Source organism: Lipotes vexillifer, unplaced genomic scaffold (assembly GCF_000442215.2).
Source record: "Lipotes vexillifer unplaced genomic scaffold, Lipotes_vexillifer_v1.1 scaffold450, whole genome shotgun sequence".
NCBI classification, from domain to species: Eukaryota; Metazoa; Chordata; class Mammalia; order Artiodactyla; family Lipotidae; genus Lipotes; species Lipotes vexillifer.
In genome coordinates, this window is record NW_006794180.1 from 588,701 (window position 1) to 599,581 (window position 10,881).

At 39.0% G+C, this 10,881-nt stretch overlaps 1 protein-coding gene across 2 annotated transcripts in view; it reads right to left on the bottom strand.

The window, feature by feature from the left end:
- Positions 1-10,881, bottom strand: part of RELN (reelin) — a 519,560-nt gene that overhangs the window by 109,406 nt on the left and 399,273 nt on the right. For both annotated transcript variants that reach the window (XM_007467058.1, XM_007467059.1), the window contains exons 25-27: positions 3,717-3,922; positions 925-1,096; positions 240-440 (exon numbers count right to left, since the gene is read on the bottom strand). In XM_007467058.1, coding sequence (XP_007467120.1) covers positions 240-440; positions 925-1,096; positions 3,717-3,922 — 579 coding nt within the window. The remainder of the gene's footprint in view (positions 1-239; positions 441-924; positions 1,097-3,716; positions 3,923-10,881) is intronic.

The window sequence follows — 10,881 nt, forward strand, 5'->3', positions numbered from 1 at the left end:
ATGAGCCCTTAAAGAAATACAATGACACAGCCACAACTCCTGGGGCTCATTAAAAACTGACAAGCTGTTTCCCTTATGGGTAGAGCTAAAAAGCTTTGCTATTCTAAGATTGTTGGCAACTTTGTTCAGATGAGTCCCTACTTTACTAGAATATGAATATTTTGTGTTCTTTGTGAATTTCATTTATAAATCTGGAAGATGGTTGCTCCTTAACCTGCAAGAAGTTTGTGCATAAATACCTTAAACTGCAGCACATATCCAGGCTTCAGCGTCAAATCTCGAGTTACTGCAGATCGATCCCCATCTGATTTTCCAAACACCATGGCTGATGGCGTGGCAGAGCAGAAAGTTTCATTTTTAACCATTCCTTCGTTAGCCAACATCAACCACACACTCATTTGATTCATAGGGTAATCAAAAGCCGGCTTCTCATAAAAGTTCTAATAGGAACAACACAAACAACACAGAAAGGCAATTTGGTAGCTTTGAAAACAAGAAAGGAATTTTCAGTGCATGACATGCAGGGCCATGTACTATTTGTATTTCTAGGAAAATACAGCAGACTCTCTAAATTAACTTTTTTTTTTTTAAACTGCCATGATTATTAATAATCTCCTGATTATTTAACAACTGAATATATTTTGCCACTGTATATCTAATCATTTCATAAACACATTAATAATCATATTTAATGACTTGGCCAAACTTTCTAGTCTTGTTTTTTGTTTTGTTTTGTTTTTTTAACATCTAAATAATCTATGAACTAGTAGCATAGAGAGGTAAAAAAGTTAAGTGCAAACACAGAAAACTAAACTACATGTTCAAGTGTCAAGCATTAAATCCTTGGGGGAGTGAGTAGTTATTTGATCCCATCCTCTTTTACCATTCTATGTCTTCTTGGAGTTCAGACATAATGAGAAGTACCTGGGGTAAAGTTGGGTTGACAACTGGGATGATTTGTTTTTGCTTCTCAGACAGAATGATGATGTCATCGACTGCCCACTGGTCATAGCCCTCCCCTGAGAACACAGGCTGCCACCAGCGGAAACTGGTGCAAGGGGTCTTGGCAGCAGCTGGCAGCTCCAGATAGACAAATCTGCATAAAAGCAAATTATTTAGCTTTGGGAAAGGAAAAGCTGTGTTTTTCTTAGCAGCTGTTAAAATAACACGAGTAGCCACAAGAGAAAGTTATGTTTTGTTTGATCTCTTGGTATTTTTGTAGTTTCTAAGTTTAGACAGATAAGACAAGAGGTTTAAAGTTGTAAGCAAGTTTAGTCCTGATCCTGGTTTTTCCGTTTGGAATTGTATCTTTCGGAGGCAAATATTTCAACTGCGTTTGATTCATTGAACAGTGTCTTTTGACTACTATGACAATGGCCATAATATTTTAAAGAAACCCTTAGAAAAAGCTGTTCCTTTGTATGTTATTGCATTAAAATAGCATTACAATTTTTTCAAGGAAGTTCTTACTTATTGGGGGAAAACATAAATAAGCATTAAAAATGAAACATAAATCACCCATAAGCTACCACATGGGCTTGGCCTCTGTTAACAATTTGATGTATATCATTAAAGCATGTAATCTTTTACATAGGTGAGATATATGTATGATTCGGTATCTTACAGTTTAAAACAACATTATATCATAAGCACATTCTCATGTCAATAAAATAAGTTCTTGACATCATTTTACCGTTTATATAATTTTTCATCACACAGATGTGCTAGTATTTATTTCACTTTTCCTTATTATAAATAATTCTGTGATGAAAAATCTTTATGTATAAAGCTTTATGTATACCTCAGTTTATTTATTTAGGGAAGATTCTTAGAAATGGAATTACCAGGTCAAATAAACTGGTCATGTTTAAGGCTCTGGATTTTTCCAAATTCCTTTCTGGGAGGGTCATGATGGTTTGCAGGATGACATGAGAGGGGCTGTCTTGCTGCTCCATGTGGAGAGAGCACTTGGTGTTATCATTAAAAAATGACCATTTGACTGTTTAAAAATGGTATCTTTTTTATTGCCATAGAGGTTGGAGATTAATCATATTTTATTAAACATATGTCTTCCCTGTTGTGTAACATCTACTCATTCCTTTTACCCATTTTTCTATTGGGACCTTAGTGTTTTTCTTGATAATTTGTATAAGCTCTTTACAGGAACACTGATCCTCTATTTCTCATATTTGTTGCATATATTTTCTCAGTTTGCTTTCCTTCTTTTCATTTTTTTTCTGTTTTCTTTGAAATATATGTGTTACATGTGTATGTAGTTTTACATCTGTATGTAGTATATTTCTGTGTAAGCAGTCCTTTTCTTTGTTAATTCTTGCATTGAACTTATGCTTAGAAAGTTCAGGTCTTTTTCCAAGATCAGATAGCAACCTAAGTGTTTAAATCTTTAAACAGCCCTTAACAGTTTTTGCTGATGTAAGGTGATAATCTAAATAGGTATTTTTCCCCAAGAGCCTAGCCATTTTTTTCTAACACCATTTGATTGAATAACCATTACTTTATCATTGATAGTTGATGTGTCTTTTTTTCATATATAGGTTTGTACAGATATCTGAGTCAATTTCTGGGTCATCTATTTGGCTTGATTGTTCTATCCATGCACCGGTATCATTCCACTTTAATACTGTAGCTTATACAATATGTTTTAATATTGTGCAGGGCATCCCTCTATATTTTGTCACAAGTTTAAACTATTTTTGCCAGTTTTTATTTCCAGATATAAAGCTCCCCCCCAAAAAATACCACTAAGATTTTGATTGGAATAGCATTAAATGTAAATTAAGAGATTTCTTCATATCACAATGTTCAGTTTTCCTATCCAGGGATGCTGTATTATTTTCCATTTATTTGTTTTCTTTTATATCTCTGAAGGAAGTTTTGAAGTTTTATCATTTCCTTTACAGAAATTCTCAGTATTGTTTCTTAAACTTATATTTATTTATGTATTTGCCATCATGGGGTCTTCTTCTGATATCTTCCAACTCAGAATTTCTTAACCATTTTAGTGTCATAGAACTCTTTGAGAATGTGATGAAATAGCCCCTAAAGAAAAACTCCCTTAAATAAAAATGGAATATCTCTGGAATTTGAAAAAGTTAGTGAATTTTTGTTTGTCTATATAGTACTCTAGTTGCTTTACTGAATTCTCATTAATTTCCAGATTGACAATGCTATTACTTGGAAAAAATAATTTGAATAGTTTCAAACTGTTGTTTAAAACAGTTTGGCCCCATTATCAATTCCCCTTCTACTGTATGGGGGGAATCTCACCAGGCTCCATCTCCCACCCACCATCCCTGACTCTCTCCTTGGATGTTAGGACTCTTGTTAGACCTAGCTGCCTCTTCTCTGGCTTCCACCTCTCCCACTGTGTGCCTTAGAAGAAATGCTTTGGGTTGGTCTGTCTGCATATCTAATTGTGTTATATTATGGAGAGCTATGTCACCTTGAAATAACTCAATGTTTTAAAACAACGAACTTATGAACCTTCAATCTACAAAATAGCTCTATTGTAAGTATTATATCTAAAATATGTTTAATTTGTAAGAATTGGATCTACATATTTTTCAATAATTTTTTTCCAATAAAATAAGGTTCAGTTGTAAAATGCAAAACAGGGATATTAGTATGGTAAGGCTTAATAATAATCAAGGAGATAATAATTATTATCGCACTGGGAGGAGACTGGGGCTGGTTACCTGGGTTTGCTGAAGTCTGAGAAGTACATCTCTGCCAGCAGGTGCCACTGGATGCCCCCATTGTTGCTGTACTGGAGAAGGATGCCCTCCTCTCTGCTGTCGGGCTTGTTGCACACAGCACTCTCTCCACCGATCTGTATGTAGAACTGGACAAAATCCACCCAGGAAGTATCCAGATCCCAGCTCACCAACTGTCTTTTTCCAGCCTTTTGGAAGAACAGAAAAATCACAGATTCAATTATCTGGGAGCAATTAGTTGTTTCCGTTTCAAATTCATATGAGCATCCTAGCACTATGTGGAGATGATCTTATTCTCATTTATTGTTGAGAGGAGCAGGTTATGCCATTTAACTGCTCCTGGATCCATTCTATTAGTCTCTACATCACTGACTCCCAGATTCGGTTATGAGATCCTTGAGAACTGCTAATTCCACCAAAGGGTACTCAAAAGTCTTTAATAATAAAGCAAAATTCATTTTAATGAAAACACTCCCGGCATTTGCTTTGGAAATCTCCTCCAGGCAGAGTCATGGAGAAGAAAGACCACATACATACTTTGAAATCAGTTGGAGCTGGGTTTGAATCTCAGCCCATGATTCATGCTGTTCACTAGCTGTGTGACCTTTCTGAGCTTTTATTTTCCTCAAAGTTATAACATGGGTAATAATACCTTCCTTACAGGGTGTTGTGACAATTAGATGAAATAATATGTTACATAACTTGCCTAGCACAAGGCATCTCTTCCTGAGGGGACAATCTCTCAATAGATACGCCCCGGCCCTCCTCCTCCCTGGGAATTGAGGTAAAACAGGCAAGACGGAAACTTCTTGACAAAAAGAGAGTACTGAAGTCTCTCGGGCTCCCAGTCAGTCTATTTCTTGGAAATAGAGAGGGTGGGAGGGATCATTAAATAAGTTTTTGCAACCATTAAATGGTCTCTTTGTGTCTTAAAAATGTTAAAAACTTCCTCAAATCCAGCAACTTGCTTCTTTTGCTTAGTGCATCCCCTGCCTGTCACAGTTCTATTGTGAGGTATTAGATACAAATTGACAAGGATTGTCATCATTTCTGTTGTCTCTAAACAGTTTCATGCTAACAGGACTGAAAAAAGTTTGCTGATAAGATTCTTTCACCCAAACTGATTCTGCCAAAGCTAATCCACGGGCTGCACTGAGTGGTCTTAGAGAGTTTCTGAGGCGTTCAATTAATATTTGGGAAGAAAACCTGAGATAGAATACACAGTATAGAGAAAAGCACCCCTCACACTTATAATTTAAACCCTACTCTAATCCACTAAGTTAATTAAGAAAGGGTTTCAGTTATTAGAAGTCACAGGGGAAATACTTGGGGATAATTATAGGAGTACACTGTTACTGATAAATCTAAAGCCAATTAAGAGATTCCAAAATAGACAAGGGTGCCAGCAAAAAGAGAACTGAGGTTAATCCTGAGACAGAAATTCATTTTTTGGAACTCTCAATTTTATGTATGTATTAGAAGAAATCTTAAAATATGCATTTTCAACGTGTTAGATGTGTTTATCATTTTTCTTGCTGTTGATTTGAAATAGTGTTAAGTGGAAACAACTCAGAGATCATTATAATCTGATCTAGAATTTTCATGCCTCAGGATCAGTACAGGAAGAATGAATTTGAGAAGAGCCTAGCTGGTTAATTCCCACCCAGGAAACTTCTATGAAAACCCTGGCATGTGGAAAAGAGCCAGAACGATAAAGATCTAAGGTGAGGAGAATGATAAAAATCCAATTATCACAATTAAATGGTTGGAATGATTGGTCAATTGTGAAATTCACAGAACAGTGTTGTTCTTCAGGAGACTATGGTGTTGCCCTACAGAGATTTTGACTGTTTTGTGGGATTTTTTTTTTTTTTTCTTTTTGTGGTATGCCGGCCTCTTACTGTTGTGGCCTCTCCCGTTGCGGGACACAGGCTCAGCGGGCATGGCTCACGGGCCTAGCTGCTCCGCGGCATGTGGGATCTTCCAGGACCGGGGCACAAACCCGTGTCCCCTGCATCGGCAGGTGGACTCTTAACCACTGTGCCACCAGGGAAGCCCTGTGGGATTTTTTAAAATGAAAAATATCATACAAATGCTTGGTTTGGCACTGAAGATGTTTTTTCCTGGAGAGTAGTACAAGTCATTTTCTTTTGTTTGGTGACCTGAAATGCTGAACATTGTTTTAAAGGGGGAAAAGAGAGAAAAAAGAAATGGCTCAGGGCAAACTATTTTGTCAGAATTTAGAATCAGATGTTAACACACGGTTTGCAGTTTTTCTACTATACTATGATCAATGTATTTATGTATATGTGTAGATATATATAAGCATGTAATATGCATATACATGTGTTGGAGTAATAGATTAAGGACCTCCTCATTCCTAGAGTGTGGAAAATACCCTCCAATTTCCCCCAGCGTTCTAGGTTAAAATGTCTTCAGTGTTTAGATAAAATAATACAGAATTTAAAGGTAATGCCTACAGAATCTAGAGCCTTTATAACAAAACCTCTAAAATGCTTTATAAAAACTTTACCTTTTGACTTCCATTAAAATCTTCTTTAATCAAAATGCCAGTAGAATAAAAGTCTACTATATTTATTTGAAAATAACCATTTCTTTATAACTTTCTGTTGTTTTCCAATTTTCTTTCATCCATTCATTGATTCCTTTCTTCAGCAAATAATTACCGGTTGCCAGTTATACCAAGCTCAATACCACGTGTTATAAAAACAAACTTGAAAGGAGAGTTCACAGATACATACGTGCAGGGAGAGTAATGACAACTTAGGGCTGCAGACCAAGTTCTATCCCTTGTTAAATCCCATTTGAGCATATGATTAATTATCAATGCTCCAATCTACTCATTCTCAAGGGTATTTATTGATATGTAAATGCCTAATGCAAGGCATGCATTTCTGAGTTGAACACCTTATCTAGAAGTTTGGCTCAGTCAGTAAGACTGTGCATTTTGCTGGGTACTGTGAGAATAAAAATAAAAATATGATCTATATATGTAGGGAACACAATGAGAGGGGCAGTCAAAGAAAGTAAAGATCAGTGTACTCTGCCCTAGTCCCAGAAAGCCCCATGGAAGTGAAACTGAGCAGGACCCTGTGGGGCTTCTGGGCACAAAAGCCTTTCCGTGTCCCCCACTCCTTGTTTGTAGGGAATAGACTCCAGCCTCTATGACCTTCCCTGAGTCCCAAAGGACAGATTCAAACAGTTGTCAATCAGGGAAGGGAGGATATGCAGAGACAAGGGAGGAACTGCCAAGAAACAATAATGCAGCCTTGGGGCAGGGTTGTGATTCTGCCTCAAGGGATACATATTAACAATATCTTTTGAGCTCTTTATAGAACTAAAACCCAACAAGTGGCAGATGTCAGCATTCTTCATACCAGAGAAGACCACCTGAGGCCAGATTAAAGGAGCCAGAGAAGCCTATCAAGAGATCACCTGAGATGAGATTAAAAGAGGGCAGGGGGCTTCCCTGGTGGCGCAGTGGCAGAGAATCTGCCTGCTAATGCAGGGGACACAGTTTCGAGCCCTGGTTTGGGAGGATCCCACATGCCGCGGAGCAACTAGGCCCATGAGCCACAACTACTGAGCCTGCGCGTCTGGAGCCTGTGCTCCGCAACGAGAGGGCACGATAGTGAGAGGCCCGCGCGCTGCGATGAAGAGTGGCCCCTGCTCCCCGCAACTAGAGAAAGCCCTCGCACAGAAACAAAGCCCCAACACAACAAAAATAAATAAATTAATTAATAAACTCCTACCCCCAACATCTTCTAAAAAAAAAAAAAAAAAAGAGTGCAGGCCCTGCACATACCCTAATCTTATTAGCAACCCCACCCTTGAACTATTGCTATAAAACTCCTCACCAAATCCTCCTGGGGTGGGAAACAGTTTTTTAGGGCAGGAGCCCACTGTGTCCCCCTTTGCCTGACAAAGCAATAAAGCTATTCTTTTCTACTTCACCCAGAATTCTTTCCCTGAGATTCGATTTGGCACCAGTATACAGAGGCCAAGCTTTTGATGTCAGAAGCAGCAGGATTTGGGCAAAACACTGCAAGGTTTATATGGATGTGAGAGGCCGTGGAAGGCATAACGGAAAGCAGTGGAGGCTAAGCAAGGAGGGAAATTGGCAAAATCCGGGATGATGAGGAGAGCTTCTTGTTTGGAGCAGAGGACTCATGCTTGGAAAAAGAAAATAAGTTCTGTAGTTAGGGCAGCAGTATTGGAGACTATCCTGGTGATGGAAGAGTGACAGGACAGAAGCATGTTTTTAGAGAAATTAATCTAGGGTGGTTTGCAAAGGTCTAAGGAACACTTCCTTTGGGTTATTACCCCTTCTTTACTTCAATTATGCTGGCTGGTGGTAGGTGCCAAATTGTGTATCCCACCTCTCTGCCAAAGGAGTGAGTACATAACTCTGGCCATACCAATCATATTATGCCATTCCCTGGACACGTGACTGGCCAATCAGAAACCTTTCCCACATTTTCCTATGGAGTTGCTTATAGAGCTCTGTGGCCATGGTTTCACTCTCAAGATGACAGCTGACCTGAAAATAGAGTCTCCTCTTAAGGAGAGAGTTCTGTGGCCATTTGAGTTTCCAGCTCCATGTATCTCTGAGTCAAGTTTCATCTAAGCCCTCCCTGTTTTGATTACAAGAACCAATTTTCCTTCTTTTTTGCTTAAGCTAGTTTCTCTCACTTAGAATTCAAAACAGATCTGACTGATACAAGAGAAAAAAGTAAAAATATGATCTTTAGATATTTTGACAAAAATTTAGGGAGAAAGCTGGTTTTGGAGAGGAAGAGAATGATTTTATTTTTGAAATGCTGATTTTGTTAGTGGCAGAGTGTACATATGGAAATATTCAATGATACCAGTTTGAAATTTATTTTCACAAAATGTAATTATGATAGCTAACACTTATAGGCTATTTCTATATGCCCAACACTATCCTTTTTTCTTTACCTGCATTAACTCACTCTCAACATCCTACTTTACAGTCGAAAAAACTGTGACACAGAAAGATGTTATAACTCTGCAAGGTGAACCAATTAATTAGTTTTGGAGCCAAGGTATAAAGCCAGGTAGCTTGACTCCAGACATAATCTTGAATTAAGTGTTAGAAATATTGATATGTAACCTTTATATGTTTAAAATATCTGTGTGTATGCACACATGTTTACTTGGGTGTTTGGGTAAATATTGGTTAAGGATTCATAATCTTGTTTTAAAATTGATGGTTATGGGAGACACAATCTTTTCATTTCTGCATGATTATACAGTGTACCCAGATCTATGCAATGAATACTGGTCACTTATTGACTATTACCTCTAAGAATAATGACATGGGGATCTTAGATGTCAGTGGATAAGAAATATCATTAAATGGAATCCATCCCTGATTTTCTGTCATTTTCCAGCTTGTTTACTTTGTTATTTACATTTTCTTGTTTACATTTTCTATCTTGTTTACATTTTCTATCTGATTCTTTGCTCTGCACCTGCCTCAAAACAAAAGCTGTACCTATTTTTGCATTTGCATACATTAACTTGTTTTGGATTTCTGCCCAAACAGGTTCTGCAACACATCAGCCCTATGGTATATCACCCACCTTTGTGTACTTGCTATGTGATGTGGAATGGGACATTTTCAGTTGTCCTAGAATTGGTGGCTATAGTCCCTGCTGGAAAGAAGTGGTGCTGGTCACCCCACATTCTAAAGAGAGCTGCCAATAATTAGGGTTGAACACATTGCTCAGGTTGGAGAGCTGGACCTGCTCCCCTCTGCAGTCCTTTCGAAAACTATATGAAGAGATGAACTGGAGGAGGCAGGAAGAAAAGAATGTCCTGTCTGGACTATAGCAAGGGAGGAGAGGAAGGTGGTTCTCTCAGCCGCATCCCTCACCAAGCAACACGGGTTATGAGTGTTCCAAGAGAATCAGACTTAGGGATTCTGGCTGGCACCTCAATCCCTAGTTGGTATGTACTGATCTGTCTGCTTCCACTGGGAAAGCTGAACCCTGCAAGAAAACCTTCTACTCAGAGTCCCTGTATGGGGTGCCCCCAAATTCACATGTTGAAAGGCTAACCCTTAAAGGGATGGTATTAGGAGGTGGGGCCTTTGGCAGGTAATTAAATTATGAAGGTGGAGTCCTCATGATGGGATTAGTGCCCTTATAAGAAGAGACAGGAGAAGGCCTGCTTTCTCCCTCTCTGCCCTCTCTCTCCACCATGTGAGGATACAATGCAAAGATGGCCATCCTGCAAATGTGGAAGCAGGCCCTCACTAGACATTGGATCTGCTAGTGCCTTGATCTTGGACTTTCCAGCTTTCAGAACTGTGAGAAAAAAACGTTTGCTGTTGAAGCCACCCACTCTATGGTATTTTGTTATAGTAGTCCAAGTTGACTATGATGGTCCCACATCAGCCGATGCCCCCAGCAGCCACCAAACTGAGCTGAAATAGGACCCGAGATGTCTGCTCTTGATGTAGAGCTGGTCAGTACCCTAGAAATGGTTTTGCACACCCCTACCCTCACCTTTATTCCTCCTTCCTCCAATCATATTCTTGGGATTAATGGATTGACAAATTGAATAAACATTTCTAGAAATGTTTTCTACATGTTAGGTACCGTTCTACATGATTTACAAGTACTAACTCATTTAACCTGCATAATAACCCTAATGAGGTAGATACTCTTTTACAAACGAGGAAGCCAAGTCACAGAGAGGTTAAGGTATTTGTTCCAAGTCACACAGCTAGGACGTGGCAGAATCAGACCGAAACAGGCAGTCTGGCTCCAGAGTTGCTGTTGTTAACTTCTAAGCCCCACTACCTCCACCACCACTCACGTTCTCACCCCCAGGCCCGCGTGCTCACACACTCTCCAAAGCCTGGTGTGAGAAGGGGCCAAGACCCTGCCCCACTCAAATCCCCCAAAGACACAAGCCTGGCTGGCACTGGAGGAAGGGAAAGCAATGAACTTTAAATCAGGTCCAAGAAAGACAGGAATTTTAAACCGGCCTATCTGGATTTGTAGTAAGCAAAGACAAGCATGAAACTATGAGTTTCCCAAATGGAGTTAAGGCACAGAAATTTAACAAAGTCCAGTCAAAAGCAGGGAATGTAGGG